We start from the raw sequence: 20,799 nt of genomic DNA, 5'->3' as shown, positions 1-20,799 counted from the left end.
ACTTAAATTCGTTTCGCTGTCTCTTAGGGCCAGCCCAGCGGAGAGGCCTTTATCCAAATGGACTCCGAGGATTCGGCCCGGCTGTGCGCCCAGCGCAAGCACAATCAGTTTATGGTCTTCGGCAAGAAGTTTCGCTACATTGAGGTCTTTCAGTGCTCCGGCGATGATATGAATCATGTGCTCAATGGCGGCCTTGGGTCGCCAGTGGCACCGCCGCCGCATCCGGGCCATGCGCATTTGGCCGCTGCCGCCGCCGCTGCTGCTGCTGCTGCCGCCGCCGCTGCGGGCAAACAGCCATCGCTGCTCTCTCCGGGTATGTTAGCTCAACCGCCGCCGCCACCCACCGGCGCTCAGGGCATCGGCTCACACTCCCATACACACGCACACTCACATTCACACACGCATGCGCACGCACACACACATGCCGCTGCCGCGGCCGCAGCCGCTGCAGCTGCTCATCATGCATTGCAAACATCGCCGGTGGCCGCTGCCGCCGCTGCTGCCTCCATGCTGGGCGCCACCTCACATGCACCGCTTACCGCCGGCACGGCGAGCGGTCTAGCCGGCTTTATGAGTGCCTCGCCCACGGCCACCATATCCAGTCACTCCTCGCTAGGCTCACTGTCCAGCAGTGGCTTGGCTCAGGGTGGCCTCTCCGCGGCACACGCTGGCTATGCCTTTAATCTCTCGCTGCCGCCCCTCGCTGGCGGTCATTCGGCAGCCGCTGCGTCCAATCCGGCGCTGCTTGCCCAGCAGCAGGCACAGTTTATAGCGCAGCAGAGTCTGCTCGCGCGCCAACAGGCGGCCGCTGTGGCCGCGGAGCAGCAGCATCATCAGCTCTATGCAAATGCCCAAATGCTGCAGCATCATCCGCTCTATATGCAGCATCCGGGCGCCGCCGCCGCGGCTGCCGCTGCCATGGGCGGCCAGCCGCAATTTGTGCTCATGCAACGACCCTATCTGCAGCCCTTTCAGCTGGGCTACATGCCCACCGCGGGGGGCTATCAGTTTGCCGGGCCCAGCTCGGCGGCACCAAGTGCCAGTGCAGCTGGGGCCGCGAGTGCCGCTAACAATGCCGCCTTGGCGCTTCAATCACATTCCATGAAGCGCTCCTATGAGAATGCCTTTCAGCAGGATCCGACTGGAGCAGCGGCTGCAGCGAGTGCTGCCAAGCGTGCTTTGACTCGAGCGCCAAGCAGCGTTTACTCCTACTATAATCCGGGCATTTAGTGGGGCTCAATCATGATTGATGGCTTGATTGACTTCAAGCTCATTTCGACTGTCTCTGTCTGTTATCAATCATGGGTGATTGTTGAAACTGTTGCTTTTCAAGCATATTCCATTTGGGAAATTGTTCTCTATCAATCACAATTGAATGATGTAGGATGTACTGTCAATGAAACTCCAACACTTCCAGCACATTCCAAGCTATTTGGATTTGTTCTCAATCATTTTTGATTGCGCAAGAGAAATAAAACGCTTCAAAAAAAAGCAAATTTTATTTTTATTTTATTAATCATGATAGATTGGTCAATTTTTCCATACATGAAACTCCGACACTTCAAGCACATTCCAAGGCTTTACATAATTTTTGTATGTTATCAATCAAGATTGATTGATTGACGTTTATCAAACTGAACCTCGGCTTTTATTAGGCGGCAATGTTTGCAATGCATCTTGAGTGGCAAAATATGCAATCCATATAAATACCATAGATCATCTTGGCCACACACACACACACACACACATACACATATCAGACATTTTGTTAGCGCTTAAATTCGTTTTTTTTTATTGTAAATTTTTATAGTGAAATTTCGTAGTCGTAAGTCTTTTCAAATTCAAGCGAAAAGTAAACGGAAATACTTTTAAGCATTTTGTCTAAGGTCTAAGCACGCACACATACTGCACACACACACACCCACACCCACAAACACACACATACACTACTCACATAAACCACCCACAACACACACCCGGGCAAGCTAACAAAAATGTGCAACAAAAAATTGTTTTCGTTTTATCCTGGACTATTCCAAATTGTTTGTAAACTAAATATTAATACAGCTGATTCGTAAGTTTATGAATCTAATCTATATAATACTTAACACTGCTCTGTGTATTGTGTATGTGCTTGTGTGTGTGTGTGTGTGTGTGTGGGTGCGTGGCGTGTGTGTGGGTCTGTCTGTGTAGTGAACTGTAGCGTGTGTGTGTGTGTGTGTGTGTGTGTGCAAAACGCTACTTCAACAACAGAGGCTAATGTCCTTCAAGCAGCGAGCGTTCGCTGTTTACCTCTGTGTGTGTGTGTGTGTGTGTGAGCGTGTGTGCCACGCCCATCAAGTGCAATTTATAAATTAATATTTAAGCATAGGCACACACCGGATACGCACACACATACACACACACACACGCTCACTGCCTGAAGGGCGTCAGGTGTTGGCTCATGCGTAACAAAAATTGGAAAAATTTAAACAAATTTTAAGCTAAATCGAAATGTGCAACAACAACAAATCGAAATCCCTGCCCCGAAACTGTTAAAAGCTTAGACTAGATTAAAACATATATACCATATATATATATATATACCATATAATAATAATAATGGAAAACAATATGCTAGCTTTTAAGACGTACAACTTGTAAAATTGGTTGGTTACACAAAACATTTTTGATTAATATTTGAAGTAAGCACTAGAAAACTTTTCCTGTGTCCACAGCTGTTGCCACAGACGAGGCATTGCGATCTATACGAAAATGAAAATCACATTCAAACATTTATCTGTGTACTATCCTATATGTAATCCCGATCTACTATATATCCACATATACTCATTATGGGTTAGCATAGATCGCAATGTCCGCTGTTGCCGACTTCTAACACTCAAAACTCATTTATAAATGCAATTTGAATTTGATTTTGGAAACTTTTTAATGAATCAATATATATATATATATGAATCAACATATATGTATATATAGCTTATCGTAAATCGTTATATGTATACCATTAGCCGATAAGTGTGCGTAACTGGTGTTAGTCGCAAATTGGAATATTTTATCGATATACATATATCAACTCTGAATTTACTTTGTGTGTTCTCTGTCATCACTAATTTTAGTTTATAGTCAAAACTCTGACAACTCTCTCCCCACTTTTTCTTTCTTCCCCTCTCTGTCTTTGGCTCTATATACTCACTCGTATATACGCCTATATACATATATACATAAATATCTCTGGATATCAAGAGGGGATAAGTCCAAATTGCTTTTTATCATTTGTACGTTTCTTAGCGCTTTAGTGTCTACATTTGATCTGATAAAATACATATATGGTTATGGATATTTTTTGGGTTTATGCTCTAAGTATATATCTACAATATACGATTACATAGTATGTCTGTCATTGTCCTTGGTTTGTGTGTATTTTGTGGCCACTTAGTTACACATTCAATGTGTGTAGAACGCGCTATAATAATCCAGAATCGGTCCGAGCAGAGAGTCAACAAAAAACTTTTACCGATCCTAACTCCTCTTCTGCGTCTAACAAACAGTTTTGCGCTGCTTCTTGCATTTCTATATATAAAATAAAATGGATACAGATTTAAAGCATGGGAAAGATTTTCATAGCTTAGCATCTAGTTTAATTGTTAGTTAACTTTTAGTTCATACGACAATCGAGTGGTTTCCCATGGGTTTTTGCAATACATACATTTACGATCTATGGCTTCCATAAAAAAAAAAAAAACTCATAAGCAGCCACTTAAAAAAACAATTTTATTAATAACAATTATAATACAAAATACATTTTGATTAACTTAATTAGTTTTTAGCGCACAAAAAAAAAAAAACAAAACAAAAAAAAACAAGCAAATTTTGATATTTCATAATTTTTTTAATGCTTAGTCTAAAGACAATCGAAACTTTTATTACAAAAATTTTTATACTTCAATAAATATACATATCGCTACATTCTTATCTATAAACAATGCTCGCAATTCACATTCTTTCTATTTCGCCCTCCCTCTGCGATTCTCATGCAACATAACCTCAATCTAAAGTTATCTCTCTCTCTTATATGTGTGTACAACACTTAAATTTTCGGCTATATTTGCCCTAATGTAGAAAAATTTGTAATTTTATTTTGCTGACAGTCGAAATTGTACTATCGTTTGCTCTGTCAAGCTATTCTATAAGTTCTCTTTTCCCACTTTGTCTTTACTTTTCACACACTCTTTCCCACTCATCCCTCTCAGCTGAGATATACACATGTATTTGTAACTCTTGGGTTTGGGCTTGGGTCTAGCTTTATACGTATTTTCAGGCACATCCTCTCAGGGCTCTGTTCTCTGTGGCCACAGCGGGTGCTTAATTTTTTTGGACGGCGTTACGAGTTGCCACTTGTTAAAATTTTGACTGATGTTTGCAATTGGAAATTCATGGTGTATATTATTTTTCTCTTTATAATATTTTACTGTGTGTGTGAGGGCAACTGCGTAACGTCTTAAGTGAAATGTGGAGTCATAAAACGTAAAATGTTAAACGTAATCCGTAATACCACCTAGCGCTATTCTATAGAAACACGCATCTTGTATGTAACACACAAAAAAAAGTACCAAGAATTAAAAGCAACGTCGAGCTATCGACTAATAAACTATAAAGCAATCGATAACTTATCGACTTGCCATCAGTAAGCTGTCAATCGATATATTTTCGACAGGCGATTGATTGGTAATCGATTAGCTATCGATTAGCATATAAATAAAAATCGATAAATTATCGATAACAATAATGGGTCCTCTGCTGCTTTTGTGTAACTCGTTGAGTAACTGGTTGTGCTCTCCTAGACCTAACTGTAATTGCATATATATGTTACGATAACGATAACGATAACGATAATTCGATTCTTTACTCATACGCCGTCGTTGTTGTCAATGGTCCAGCTGTGTGTGTTGTTGGTTTCTTTTTAATTTTTTTACATTTTTGAAGGCTGGTTGGTGCTTGGATTAAACAAAAACTGATCGGGATAAAAACATGTTCTTAAGTTTACTATGTGCGCAAAATGTATTCATGGTCTCTGGGTAAAGTGGTAAATATATATATATATATATACATATATAAATATATATACATATATATGTGCATATATACTGATATTATTCCATACATATCTTCAAAATCAAATTACTTTATACTACATGTCTACTCTACCATATTTTGCAAATGTCTAAACGGTGAGTGTTTTTGAATACGATTATATTTAACTTGAATTAAAAGTTGAAAAACAAAATAATAAATAAACAAAAACTAACCCTAACAACAACTACAACAATATATACTAATCCTAACCGAAACTCAAGTCAGTTGCATACGCAACTTGTCTATTTTCTACAACCTTTTTGTGTTTGCTTCCTTTTTTTGGAGTCTGCATTTACTTTGGCTTTCTTCAGACTAACAATCTATTCTAGTTCAGAAAAACAAAAATATAGTATACCCAGCCATACTCACAACACTGACTTTCAGATATTTGTTGTTGTACTTTAAGTTTAACTTTTGGCAACTATTTCCAATTATTAACTTATTTGCTTTTCCTTCTGTAGGTACCACTGTGCTGGGTGCTCATTTTGGTGCACATTTTCCGGCTTATGGCGCGCCGCCGCCGCCGCCGCATACCCCGCTGCTGGCCACGCCGCGAGCTCATCACGCTCATGCCCACGCGCACGCCCATGCCCATCATCATCATCATCATCATCATGCGTCGGCGTTTTATCCGCCGCCGTTGGTCTACTGGCCGTATCCCAGTCCGCCCGTTTCGCCCACCACCTACTACAGCCAACCGGGCGCCCATTCGCCCTCACAGCACCAGGCAATGGTAAGTAGGCGACAGCTGTATTTATGCATATGTTTGTACTAACTGATTGAACTGTTAGAACTGGAAAGCTTTCCTATATTAACGTTTTTCCACCCGTAAATGTGGAAAATAAGTGAAAGCTTATAAAGTGAAATGTTTTTGCTGTCATCTGATCGAACTTGAATCAATTACTTTTCGGATTTCTTGCAAATACATTTGAGAAGTGTTTCTCATTTTCGGAAAGTTGCCTTTACATTCAATCTCGCCAATCTTCACTATTTCACCACAGGGACAAACGAACCGTTGGTGGAAAAGTGTACTACGGCCATATATTTTCATATATTTTTCGACCCTCGCAATTCTCAACTATTCTATAATATATATGTTACTTTGATTTATAATGTATTTCACAGTATCCGGTGGACTTTTTTCCACCCTCGCCGCTGTCACCACCCAACGCCGGTCTCATACTCACGCCCAGCAAGAATGCCGTGCCCTTTGTGCCACCAAAGCCCACAGTTAGCAGCAACAACAACAGCAGCAGCAGCAGTAACAGCACCAACAATAGCAGTAGCAGTAAGTTAACAGCCACGACAACTATTACGGCCGCCAGTGTAGCGGTGCCGCCGCCGTCGCAGTCGCCATCTACGCCCGCGCTTATTGTGAATGGCGTTGCAGCTGCTGCGCCTGCTCAGCCTGACAGGGCGACGTCGCCGCCAATGCTTAGCGTGGACACAAACCACACGGGAAGTGGGACGACGCATGCCTTGAAAACTGGCAACGCGAGCGCTGCGGCCAATGCCACGCCTATTGTGAGCAACTCCTGTGTGGAGCTGTATATAACGTAGATACGTTTGCTGCCCCATACACTCTCTCTTTTTCTTTCTTTCTTACTCTTGCTCTGTCTCTCTTACTTTCGCTATTTATTGAGAAAGAATTTGTCTTGCCAATCGAAGAAACTTGTAGTAGTCTAGTTTAGAACCAACTATAGATAAGTCGCTAGCTCAGACGCAAACCATTAGCAAACGCTGCGCGGCGAATTGCGGCAGCCGCACTTAACGACACGAATCTCGCCGCAAACGCCTCTCCCCCCTCCGGAAACACTTCTAACAAAAATGTTAAGAGAGAATTTCATGAATTTTTATAGAATCGGTTTTAATTAATGCTTTAGGTAGACACCCAGTGCAAATTGCAAACTCTATTTATTATTGAAATGCTGCATTAAATATATATAACACATACACACATACACACACATATATATTCCAAATATAAATATTAGCAAATTAGCAAAAGAATACAACTACAAATTTATCCCTAGTCAATAGTCAAATTATTTATGCAATTATCTAATTTTAACTGCATGTTAAATGTTATGTCGAAATACAAAAAAAAAAAAATCAAATATATTGTGCAATTGTCAATGCGGGCAAATGCATTGCCAAAATCAGTCAAAATATGAATAAATTAAAATATTAATTGAGTATGCGTTTAATGTTAATATAATGTTGCTGATGCTGATGATTTAACCACGTTTTGTTTAGGCTAAGCCATCAAATATTTGTTATTTTACGTACTCGTCAATGTGAAACCAAGAAACCAATTGTCTATTTAAACAAAAAATAAATCTGTTTTTTTACTTGTTAAGTTTCAGTGCGATAAACAAAAATACGATATTATCAATTGTTTTCAAGTATGCAATTATTAAAATAAATCAATAAACAAAACAAAACTTAAATAAAACACATTTTAATATTCTCTATGTTGTCAGCATTATGTTCCAAATCCTTTATTGACATTTTCCATTGCCGACATCGTTTACGTTCGTTCCAATTGCATTTGATTGTGGTTTGTGGTATTTCCTAAAGAAATACCAGGCGAACAGCGTCCGCAGCTGGCAGCTCTGATCTTGTTGTTTCATTTCTTTTCACTGTAGGATGCTCGCACTTAGAAGAGAGCGGAAAGAAGTGAGAGTGAAGCTTTTACGCTCAGAACAAACATCTGCGCTTTAAGCTATTTGCACGCACACATTCTAAGTGAAAGCATATATAACATTTACATAAAAGCAAGCTTCTGCTGTTGCTGAGCGCCTGGTATTTCGTTCAGATAAATGCGACAGTAAAACAGCATTGAGCAGCTAATTAAATTTGGTATTTTCTTGCCACTTTTGCCTGCGGTCAATTTATTTTCAATTTAATGCCAAATTTGTTGATTTTCTACGCGTTGTACCAGGCGAACATAATGAACAGCAGATGGCTTAAGGTCGCTTGTTACGAAGGGCGCAAGCACACACGCACACATCGGAAGAATGTTTAGAGAGAACAAAAACGAGCACTCTGCAAGCGAATGCGCGAGCATAACAGAACTTGTGTTGAACAGCGCTCAACGCAGCTTTCAGCTCAGCTCTGGGCGTGAATTCACCACAGCGCTCAGCTCAGCTTTCACCTCAGCTCTCGGTGCTGCGCTGTCAGCTTTCTGGTTTGCGAGCACAGGTAACATAAAAAATATAAAAACTAGCTGTCGTTGCTGTTCGCCTGGTTTTGTGTCTTGAATAATAACGAAATTTATTGTGTCCTTACTTGACAACTTAAGCCAATTAAATCCAAGCCAAAAGAGAAACATTAACAAGTTGCTTGATTTATATGGTTTATTTTAAACAACAATTAAAAACGCATTTACAATTAATTTCTATTAATATCTAATTAATGAGTCGACAATTGGACGACATTAAAAATAACAGTTGCAGCGATAAGTAGGCCGTCGTTAGGGCCGTAAATAAACACATTTGATATTTGCAATCTGATTTGATAAATCGTTGACAAATGGCGTTACAAACGGACGAAAGTCCCACCGACCAGTTAAAAGTATGCACGGTCGTTGTGAACCATCATCCGGTCGCACCGTACCATAAACCACATTTAAAATAGATTAAAAATTTACGCCGCCAGGGAGGGAGAGAAAGAGTTTTTATTTATTTTTTTTTTTTTTGTTATTTTTTTATTTTTATGCAGCATCATTTGCTGCACCTGATGACGGGTCCACTGCTCCCCCTCCAGGCTGATGTCCACATGATAATTTATCAATGGCTGCTGTTTTGGACATGCTACTAACTGATGCTGCTGCTGCTTCTGCTGCTGCTGCTGCTTTTCTTCAACCAGCCCCTGCTGCTGCTCGTGGTGCCTATCAAAAGTGCATTAGGCGTGGTCCTGCGGCGCGCCATTTGCGTTGACAAGTTTGTCCTGGCTAAACGAAAAGCGCAAAGAAAACAGTTGGTTAATGCGACAAAAATGCAATGCGAATGTGTGTGTGTGTGTGTTTGTGTGTATATTTGTGTGTGCGGCTGTGTGTGAAGGCAGTGTCTAACGGCTTGTGGTTTAGTGGTTCGAGATTCGAACTTCGCAGGGCTGTTTGGCATTTTTATGGCCGCACACTCGAGCTGGCAGTGCACTTCCGCTAATGCAGCCGGAAATGGCAAATAAATCTCATTTGTAATCGTAAAATATATATTTTAAGAACTTTGAACCAGCAGCAGCCATACACACGCATACTCGCACTCACACACACACACAAAAACAACAATAAAGATGCGCCGCCAAAAGTTGGGGAATAGTTGGGAAAACTTTTTCCGTTGCCACTCGAAAGTAAGTCAATAAAAATGCCTCAACAAGCGATGCAACGCGTCCAAAAAGCAAACACGAAAAAAGTACGAAAAATACCAAAAAAAATAAATAAAAAAGAAAAGGATATCGGCATATTTTGTAAAGCTTAGCGACTTAGCGACTGTCGCCAACTGCCATTGAGAGGCGCACAAGGACACTTTCCGGCTGGTTTTAAGCCCTGGAAACTTTTATTGATTTAGCGGCATTATTTCATTATTTCTTTTATTTTGCTCGCAATAATATTCACTTAAGTGAATACCCATGAATACCTTGAATCATTGCATAAATAAATTAGCTTTTTGGAGTAGAAGAAATAAGGTTAAGCTGAAGGAAATTCTGTTCCTGCAAAGAAGAAAGTGGAATTCTGTTCAGACGTAGGACATTTTTTTTTTGATCTCTTTACATCCTTCTCATACTTCAAGGCAGGAGATTCTAGAATTCGATTATGTCTTCAGTTTGGGTCTGAAATGAAAAATAAGTGAAAGAGTGAATGTTGAATTCTAGTCAGATATAAGATGTGTTTTATATGATCTATTTGTATCTTCTGTTAAGGGAATTAGGACATTTTTATTCAGATTTTAGTTTCGGCAAAGGCAAATAAAAGATTCATTTGTTGCTGTTGAGTTTTTGTCTGAAATGAATACATAAAGCTGAATAAAGTCAAATCTCAAAGCCAAGACTCTTCCAAGTTGTATTATTTTCTAATTATATATATTGTTAAAATCAAAAACTGAAACAAAGCCAACAAAAAAGGAACACAGCTATCTTTTATGTCCCTCTTTTAATTTTCCATTTTTTTCTTGTTTAATGCCAACAAATTTTTCAGCTGTGTCGGAGAAAAAGTTCAAACAGCATTTCGACACCTTCACGAATTTTGACCAAATATTTACCCTCAGGATATGCACTCCAGCGACGTGTGTGTGTGTGTGTGCTCAGAGGAGCTGTCGCATGACCCCCTGCCGCTTCCGTCGTGCACATTTCCTCTGCGCCTGATGCCTGGTTGTCTGGCAAAAAGAAAATCAATTTCAGGCACATTACGAGAACACAACCCGAACGGAATTTCAAGTTGATTTTATTATTTACTTGTACTTTGGATTTGTACTTCGTACTCTTGTATTTGTATTTGTATTTTGTGTTTGTATTTGCTGTTTGACAGATTTAGCTGAATGCTCTGACAACAGACACACACACGCACACACACACACACATCAGACTTTAAAATTGCCCAAGGCTGCGCCGAGGCAGAAGGAGGAACAAAATGACTGCATTGCGTCCTTTTGAGACACATTATAAGCACTGGCTAAGCTGAGGCATTCGCTTCGCTTCACTCTCTGCAAGTCAAATAAATCGAAATATTAAGAGTGCGGCAGTCAAGTGGGAACTGAAGATTGAGTCTCCAAATAGAGCCGTGCGTGGGTCGTGTTCATTTGGCGTGACATGAACTCAAGGGATCATAGGACTCTCATAGTTGGACATTAGGCATCTAAATAAAACAGATTAATTGATTTTATTATCCTCTGACGACAACAAATACTTATTTAAAAAGATGTTTATAACAATATCTTTATTGAAAATATTAGTTTTGTTTGGATTGCAGACTAATTCTAAGTATATCGTTTAAGCATATGCATTGAAAATCGATCAAGTAATCGATAGTCGTTACCAAAAACAGGATATCGATATCAATTTTGATCGATTGCTTGGAAACGGAGTAGGTTATCAATTATCGGAAACAAACTCGATCTGCGCGGGCACTAGCAGCACCTACATCTAAAATTTCAAGTCTCTAGCTCTTTTAGGTTCTGAGATCCTTGCGTTCATACATACGGGCAGACGGACAGACGGACATCAATGTTTAATTTGCTTGAATGCCAATTGATGGTAGGGGTCCGTGCGCATTTAAAAAGGTATAACAATTTTAAATCAGGCATTATTTACCCAAAATTTTGATTTGAAAACTCGATTATGAAAAAAAAAGCCTGATGATTTGGAAGGTCATATCTCATATATCGCGTGGAGTTATGTCGTTTTGGAACGTCATATCTCCGCGCGGAGTTATGGCGTTTTGATACGTCATATCTCCGCGCGGAGTTATGTCGTTTTGATACGTCATATCTCCGCGCGGAGTTATGTCGTTTTGAAATGTCATGATGTAAACCCTTGCCATTTTGTCGATTTGGGTCAAAATTTTGGATTTCCTTTTTTTTATGCCAATCGATAGATTGGCCCGATTTTGAAAAAAAAAACGTGATAGAAGGTCATATCCCCGCGCGGAGTTATGTCGTTTTGGAACGTCATATCTCCGCGCGGAGTTATGTCGATTTGGAACGCCATATCTCCGCGCGATGCTATTACCCCAGATATTTTAAAAAATATCATCCAAAAAGTTTCAATTTCCGCACCGACCTCTATTTTACCATTTTGCCGATTTGGGTCAAAATTTTGGATTTCCTTTTTTTTATGCCAATCGATAGATTGGCCCGATTTTGAAAAAAAAAACGTGATAGAAGGTCATATCCCCGCGCGGAGTTATGTCGTTTTGGAACGTCATATCTCCGCGCGGAGTTATGTCGTTTTGAAACGTCATATCTCCGCGCGGAGTTATGTCGTTTTGAAACGTCATGATGTAACCCCTTGCCATTTTGTCGATTTGGGTTAAAATTTTGGATTTCCTTTTTTTTATGCCAATCGATAGATTGGCCCGATTTTGAAAAAAAAACGTGATAGAAGGTCATATCCCCGCGCGGAGTTATGTCGTTTTGGAACGTCATATCTCCGCGCGGAGTTATGTCGTTTTGAAACGTCATATCTCCGCGCGGAGTTATGTCGTTTTGAAACGTCATGATGTAACCCCTTGCCATTTTGTCGATTTGGGTCAAAATTTTGGATTTCCTTTTTTTTATGCCAATCGATAGATTGGCCCGATTTTTTAAAAAAAAACCTGATAGAAGGTCATATCCCCGCGCGGAGTTATGTCATTTTGGAACGTCATATCTCCGCGCGGAGTTATGTCGTTTTGGAGCGTCATATCTCCGCGGGGAGTTATGTCGTTTTGGAACGTCATATCTCCGCGCGGAGTTATGTCGTTTTGGAACGTCACATCTCCGCGGGGAGTTATGTCGTTTTGGAACTTCATATCTCCGCGCGGAGTTATGTCGTTTTGGAACGTCAAATCTCCGCGCGGAGTTATGTCGTTTTGGAACGTCATATCTCCGCGGGGAGTTATGTCGTTTGGAACGTCATATCTCCGCGCGGAGTTATGTCGTTTTGGAACGTCATATCTCCGCGGGGAGTTATGTCGTTTTGGAACGTCATATCTCCGCGGAGAGTTATGTCGTTTGGAACGTCATATCTCCGCGCGGAGTTATGTCGTTTTGGAACGTCATATCTCCGCGGGGAGTTATGTCGTTTGGAACGTCATATCTCCGCGCGGAGTTATGTCGTTTTGGAACGTCTTATCTCATCGAAAAAGTTTCGATTTTCGCACCAACCTCGATTTTGAAAAAAACATGATGTAACCCCTTGCCATTTTGTCGATTTGGGTCAAAATTTTGGATTTTCTTTTTTTGATGCCAATCGATAGAACTGATCCTTACGAGTCAAAAATGGTATTAAATTGCAAAATTGGACTTCATTTGACGGAAATATTCCAAAAAATCATCAAAAAGGTTGAATTTACTAACGAATCGGTTTTTTGTCAACAACAGTTTTCAACCGATTGATGATTACGTTTTTTGAATGCCAATTGATGCTAGGGATCCGTACGCATTCAAAAAGGTATAACATTTTAAAATCAGACATTATTTACCCGAGATATTAAAAAAAAAGTTATGTCGTTTTGGAACTTTATATCTCCGCGCGGAGTTATGTCGTTTTGGAACGTCAAATCTCCGCGCGGAGTTATGTCGTTTTGGAACGTCATATCTCCGCGGGGAGTTATGTCGTTTTGGAACGTCATATCTCCGCGCGGAGTTATGTCGTTTTGGAACGTCATATCTCCGCGGGGAGTTATATCGTTTTGGAACTTCATATCTCCGCGGGGAGTTATCTCGTTTTGGAACTTCATATCTCCGCGCCGAGTTATGTCGTTTTGAAACGTCATATCTCCGCGCGGAGTTATGTCGTTTTGGAACGTCATATCTCCACGGGGAGTTATGTCGCTTTGGAACGTCATATCTCCGCGGGGAGTTATGTCGTTTTGGAACGTCATATCTCCGCGGGGAGTTATGTCGTTTTGGAACTTCATATCTCCGCGGGGAGTTATCTCGTTTTGGAACTTCATATCTCCGCGCGGAGTTATGTCGTTTTGAAACGTCATATCTCCGCGCGGAGTTATGTCGTTTTGGAACGTCATATCTCATCGAAAAAGTTTCGATTTTCGCACCAACCTCGATTTTGAAAAAAACATGATGTAACCCCTTGCCATTTTGTCGATTTGGGTCAAAATTTTGGATTTTCTTTTTTTGATGCCAATCGATAGAACTGATCCTTACGAGTCAAAAATGGTATTAAATTGCAAAATTGGACTTCATTTGACGGAAATATTCCAAAAAATCATCAAAAAGGTTGAATTCACTAACGAATCGGTTTTTTGTCAACAACAGTTTTCAACCGATTGATGATTACGTTTTTTGAATGCCAATTGATGCTAGGGATCCGTACGCATTCAAAAAGGTATAACATTTTAAAATCAGACATTATTTACCCGAGATATTAAAAAAAAAGTTATGTTGTTTTGGAACTTTATATCTCCGCGCGGAGTTATGTCGTTTTGGAACGTCAAATCTCCGCGCGGAGTTATGTCGTTTTGGAACGTCATATCTCCGCGGGGAGTTATGTCGTTTTGGAACGTCATATCTCCGCGCGGAGTTATGTCGTTTTGGAACGTCATATCTCCGCGGGGAGTTATGTCGTTTTGGAACTTCATATCTCCGCGGGGAGTTATCTCGTTTTGGAACTTCATATCTCCGCGCGGAGTTATGTCGTTTTGAAACGTCATATCTCCGCGCGGAGTTATGTCGTTTTGGAACGTCATATCTCCGCGGGGAGTTATGTCGTTTTGGAACGTCATATCTCCGCGGGGAGTTATGTCGTTTTGGAACGTCATATCTCCGCGGGGAGTTATGTCGTTTTGGAACTTCATATCTCCGCGGGGAGTTATCTCGTTTTGGAACTTCATATCTCCGCGCGGAGTTATGTCGTTTTGAAACGTCATATCTCCGCGCGGAGTAATGTCGTTTTGGAACGTCATATCTCATCGAAAAAGTTTCGATTTTCGCACCAACCTCGATTTTGAAAAAAACATGATGTAACCCCTTGCCATTTTGTCGATTTGGGTCAAAATTTTGGATTTTCTTTTTTTGATGCCAATCGATAGAACTGCTCCTTACGAGTCAAAAATGGTATTAAATTGATGCTAGGGATCCGTACGCATTCAAAAAGGTATAACATTTTAAAATCAGACATTATTTACCCGAGATATTAAAAAAATATCATCGAAAATGTTTCGAAAAATATAATCGTGATGATTTGGAAGGTCATATCTCATATCTCGCGTGGAGTAATGTCGTTTTGGAACGTCATATCTCCGCGGGGAGTTATGTCGTTTTGGAACGTCATATCTCCACGCGGAGTTATGTCGTTTTGGAACGTCATATCTCCGCGGGGAGTTATGTCGTTTGGAACGTCATATCTCCGCGCGGAGTTATGTCGTTTTGGAACGTCATATCTCCGCGGGGAGTTATCTCGTTTTGGAACTTCATATCTCCGCGCGGAGTTATGTCGTTTTGAAACGTCATATCTCCGCGCGGAGTTATGTCGTTTTGGAACGTCATATCTCCACGCGGAGTTATGTCGTTTTGGAACGTCATATCTCCGCGGGGAGTTATGTCGTTTTGGAACTTCATATCTCCGGGCGGAGTTATGTCGTTTTAAAACGTCTTATCTCCGCGCGGAGTTATGTCGTTTTGGAACGTCATATCTCCGCGCGGAGTTATGTCGTTTTGGAACGTCATATTTCATCGAAAAAGTTTTGATTTTCGCACCAACCTCGATTTTGAAAAAAACATGATGTAACTAACCCCTTGCCATTTTGTCGATTTGGGTCAAAATTTTGGATTTTCTTTTTTTGATGCCAATCGATAGAACTGCTCCTTACGAGTCAAAAATGGTATTAAATTGATGCTAGGGATCCGTACGCATTCAAAAAGGTATAACATTTTAAAATCAGACATTATTTACCCGAGATATTAAAAAAATATCATCGAAAATGTTTCGAAAAATATAATCGTGATGATTTGGAAGGTCATATCTCATATCTCGCGTGGAGTAATGTCGTTTTGGAACGTCATATCTCCGCGGGGAGTTATGTCGTTTTGGAACGTCATATCTCCGCGGGGAGTTATGTCGTTTGGAACGTCATATCTCCGCGCGGAGTTATGTCGTTTTGGAACGTCATATCTCCGCGGGGAGTTATCTCGTTTTGGAACTTCATATCTCCGCGCGGAGTTATGTCGTTTTGGAACGTCATATCTCCGCGGGGAGTTATGTCGTTTTGGAACGTCATATCTCCGCGCGGAGTTATGTCGTTTTGGAACGTCATATCTCCGCGGGGAGTTATGTCGTTTTGGAACTTCATATCTCCGCGCGGAGTTATGTCGTTTTGAAACGTCATATCTCCGCGCGGAGTTATGTCGTTTTGGAACGTCATATCTCCACGCGGAGTTATGTCGTTTTGGAACGTCATATCTCCGCGGGGAGTTATGTCGTTTTGGAACTTCATATCTCCGGGCGGAGTTATGTCGTTTTAAAACGTCATATCTCCGCGGGGAGTTATGTCGTTTTGGAACTTCAGATCTCCGGGCGGAGTTATGTCGTTTTAAAACGTCTTATCTCCGCGCGGAGTTATGTCGTTTTGAAACGTCTTATCTCCGCGCGGAGTTATGTCGTTTTGGAACGTCATATCTCCGCGCGGAGTTATGTCGTTTTGGAACGTCATATTTCATCGAAAAAGATTTGATTTTCGCACCAACCTCGATTTTGAAAAAAACATGATGTAACTAACCCCTTGCCATTTTGTCGATTTGGGTCAAAATTTTGGATTTTCTTTTTTGATGCCAATCGATAGAACTGATCCTTACGAGTCAAAAATGGTATTAAATTGCAAAATCGGACATCATTTGACGGAAATATTCCAAAAAATCATCAAAAAGGTTGAATTTACAAACGAATCGGTTTTTTGTCAACAACAGTTTTCAACCGATTGATGATTAAGTTTTTTGAATGCCAATTGATGCTACGGATCCGTACGCATTCAAAAAGGTATAACATTTTAAAATCAGACATTATTTACCCGAGATATTAAAAAAAAAGTTATGTCGTTTTGGAACTTCATATCTCCGCGCGGAGTTATGTCGTTTTGGAACGTCATATCTCCGCGGGGAGTTATGTCGTTTTGGAACGTCATATCTCCGCGCGGAGTTATGTCGGTTTGGAACGTCATATCTCCGCGGGGAGTTATGTCGTTTTGGAACTTCATATCTCCGCGCGGAGTTATGTCGTTTTGGAACGTCAAATCTCCGCGCGGAGTTATGTCGTTTTGGAACGTCATATCTCCGCGGGGAGTTATGTCGTTTTGGAACGTCTTAGGTCATCGAAAAATTTTCGATTTTCGCACCAACCTCGATTTTGAAAATAACATGATGTAACCGCTTGCCATTTTTTCGATTTGGGTCAAAATTTTGGATTTTCTTTTTTTGATGCCAATCGATAGAACTGATCCTTACGAGTCAAAAATGGTATTAAATTGCAAAATCGGACATCATTTGACGGAAATATTCCAAAAATTCATCAAAAAGGTTGAATTTACTAACGAATCGGTTTTTTTTCAACAACAGTTTTCAACCGATTGATGATTACGTTTTTTGAATGCCAATTGATGCTAGGGATCCGTACGCATTCAAAAAGGTATAACATTTTAAAATCAGACATTATTTACCCGAGATATTAAAAAAAAAGTTATGTCGTTTTGGAACTTTATATCTCCGCGGGAAGTTATGTCGTTTTGGAACGTCAAATCTCCGCGCGGAGTTATGTCGTTTTGGAACGTCATATCTCCGCGGGGAGTAATGTCGTTTTGGAACGTCATATCTCCGCGGGGAGTTATGTCGTTTTGGCACTTCATATCTCCGCGGGGAGTTATCTCGTTTTGGAACTTCATATCTCCGCGCGGAGTTATGTCGTTTTGAAACGTCATATCTCCGCGCGGAGTTATGTCGTTTTGGAACGTCATATCTCATCGAAAAAGTTTCGATTTTCGCACCAACCTCGATTTTGAAAAAAACATGATGTAACCGCTTGCCATTTTTTCGATTTGGGTCAAAATTTTGGATTTTCTTTTTTTGATGCCAATCGATAGAACTGATCCTTACGAGTCAAAAATGGTATTAAATTGATGCTAGGGATCCGTACGCATTCAAAAAGGTATAACATTTTAAAATCAGACATTATTTACCCGAGATATTAAAAAAATATCATCGAAAAAGTTTCGAAAAAAATAATCGTGATGATTTGGAAAGTCATATCTCATATCTCGCGTGGAGTTATGTCGTTTTGGAACGTCATATCTCCGCGGGGAGTTATGTCGTTTTGGAACGTCATATCTCCGCGGGGAGTTATGTCGTTTGGAACGTCATATCTCCACGCGGAATTATGTCGCTTTGGAACGTCATATCTCCGCGGGGAGTTATGTCGTTTTGGAACTTTATATCTCCGCGCGGAGTTATGTCGTTTTGGAACGTCAAATCTCCGCGCGGAGTTATGTCGTTTTGGAACGTCATATCTCCGCGGGGAGTTATGTCGTTTTGGAACGTCATATCTCCACGCGGAATTATGTCGCTTTGGAACGTCATATCTCCACGCGGAGTTATGTCGTTTTGGAACGTCATATCTCCGCGGGGAGTTATGTCGTTTTGGAACTTCATATCTCCGCGCGGAGTTATGTCGTTTTGGAACGTCAAATCTCCGCGCGGAGTTATGTCGTTTTGGAACGTCATATCTCCGCGGGGAGTTATGTCGTTTTGGAACGTCATATCTCCACGCGGAATTATGTCGTTTTGGAACGTCATATCTCCACGCGGAGTTATGTCGTTTTGAAACGTCATATCTCCGCGCGGAGTTATGTCGTTTTGGAACTTCATATCTCCGCGCGGAGTTATGTCGTTTTGGAAAGTCAAATCTCCGCGCGGAGTTATGTCGTTTTGGAACGTCATATCTCCGCGGGGAGTTATGTCGTTTTGGAACGTCATATCTCCACGCGGAATTATGTCGTTTTGGAACGTCATATCTCCACGCGGAGTTATGTCGTTTTGGAACGTCATATCTCCGCGGGGAGTTATGTCGTTTTGGAACTTCATATCTCCGCGCGGAGTTATGTCGTTTTGGAACGTCATATCTCCGCGGGGAGTTATGTCGTTTTGGAACTTCATATCTCCGCGCGGAGTTATGTCGTTTTGGAACGTCAAATCTCCGCGCGGAGTTATGTCGTTTTGGAACGTCATATCTCCGCGGGGAGTTATGTCGTTTTGGAACGTCATATCTCCACGCGGAATTATGTCGTTTTGGAACGTCATATCTCCACGCGGAGTTATGTCGTTTTGAAATGTCATATCTCCGCGCGGAGTTATGTCGTTTTGGAACTTCATATCTCCGCGCGGAGTTATGTCGTTTTGGAACGTCAAATCTCCGCGCGGAGTTATGTCGTTTTGGAACGTCATATCTCCGCGGGGAGTAATGTCGTTTTGGAACGTCATATCTCCACGCGGAATTATGTCGTTTTGGAACGTCATATCTCCACGCGGAGTTATGTCGTTTTGGAGCGTCATATCTCCGCGGGGAGTTATGTCGTTTTGGAACTTCATATCTCCACGCGGAATTATGTCGTTTTGGAATGTCATATCTCCGCGCGGAGTTATGTCGTTTTGGAACGTCATATCTCATCGAAAAAGTTTTGATTTTCGCACCAACCTCGATTTTGAAAAAAACATAATGTAACTAACACATTGCCATTTTGTCGATTTGGGTCCAAATTTTGTATTTTCTTTTTTTGATGCCAATCGATAGAACTGATCCTTACGAGTCAAAAATGGTATTAAATTGCAAAATCGGACTTCATTTGACGGAAATATTCCAAAAAATCATCAAAAAGGTTGAATTTACTAACGAATCGGTTTTTTGTCAACAACAGTTTTCAACCGATTGATGATTACGTTTTTTGAATGCCAATTGATGCTAGGGATCCATACGCATTCAAAAAGGTATAACATTTTAAAATCAGACATTATTTACCCGAGATATTAAAAAAAAAGTTATGTCGTTTTGGAACTTTATATCTCCGCGCGGAGTTATGTCGTTTTGGAACGTCAAATCTCCGCGCGGAGTTATGTCGTTTTGGAACGTCATATCTCCGCGGGAAGTTATGTCGTTTTGGAACGTCATATCTCCGCGCGGAGTTAAGTCGTTTTGGAACGTCATATCTCCACGCGGAGTTATGTCGTTTTGGAACGTCATATCTCCGCGGGGAGTTATGTCGTTTTGGAACGTCATATCTCCGCGGGAAGTTATGTCGTTTTGGAACGTCATATCTCCGCGCGGAGTTATGTCGTTTTGGAACGTCATATCTCATCGAAAAAGTTTCGATTTTCGCACCAACCTCGATTTTGAGAAAAACATGATGTAACCCCTTGCCATTTTGTCGATTTGGGTCAAAATTTTGGATTTTCTTTTTTTGATGCCAATCGATAGAACTGATCCTTGCGAGTCAAAAATGGTATTAAATTGCAAAATCGGACCTCATTTGACGGAAATATCCCAAAAAATCATCAAAAAGGTTGAATTTACAAACAAATCGGTTTTTTGTCAACAACAGTTTTCAACCGATTGATGATTACGTTTTTTGAATGCCAATTGATGCTAGGGATCCGTACGCATTCAAAAAGGTATAACATTTTAAAATCAGACATTATTTACCCGAGATATTAAAAAAAAAGTTATGTCGTTTTGGAACTTTATATCTCCGCGCGGAGTTATGTCGTTTTGAAACGTCATATCTCCGCGGGGAGTTATGTCGTTTTGGAACGTCATATCTCCGCGCGGAGTTAAGTCGTTTTGGAACGTCATATCTCCGCGCGGAGACTCGTAAGGATCAGTTCTATCGATTGGCATCAAAAAAAGGAAATCCAAAATTTTGACCCAAATCGACAAAATGGCAAGGGGTTACATCATGTTTTTTTCAAA

At 40.8% G+C, this 20,799-nt stretch overlaps 1 protein-coding gene and 1 long non-coding RNA gene across 6 annotated transcripts in view; one reads left to right on the top strand and one right to left on the bottom strand.

Annotated features, from left to right (window-relative positions):
• The window catches only part of fus (epithelial splicing regulatory protein fusilli), a 28,381-nt gene extending 21,128 nt beyond the window's left edge, over window positions 1-7,253 (top strand). For 4 of the 5 annotated variants that reach the window (XM_002049315.4, XM_015174256.3, XM_015174254.3 and 1 more), the window contains one exon: window positions 28-3,800. In XM_002049315.4, the coding sequence (XP_002049351.2) occupies window positions 28-1,230 (1,203 nt within the window). In that variant the 3' untranslated portion in view covers window positions 1,231-3,800. Of the gene's footprint in view, window positions 1-27; window positions 3,801-5,597; window positions 5,870-6,261 lie in introns of those variants that run through there. The other variant, XM_015174255.3, reaches the window with a different exon arrangement.
• A 986-nt stretch (window positions 7,254-8,239) lies between these two features.
• LOC116651294 (uncharacterized) lies at window positions 8,240-12,553 on the bottom strand. Its single transcript, XR_004304302.2, has 3 exons — window positions 10,591-12,553; window positions 10,398-10,511; window positions 8,240-9,969 (listed from the first exon to the last, which is right to left on the bottom strand). It is a non-coding gene; the product is annotated as an uncharacterized lncRNA (long non-coding RNA).
• Between the last annotated feature and the right edge of the window lie 8,246 nt (window positions 12,554-20,799).

Source organism: Drosophila virilis, chromosome 5 (assembly GCF_030788295.1).
Source record: "Drosophila virilis strain 15010-1051.87 chromosome 5, Dvir_AGI_RSII-ME, whole genome shotgun sequence".
Lineage (NCBI taxonomy): Eukaryota > Metazoa > Arthropoda > Insecta > Diptera > Drosophilidae > Drosophila > Drosophila virilis.
Note: the sequence above shows the minus strand (reverse complement) of the source record. Positions and strands in the feature narration are given on the sequence as shown.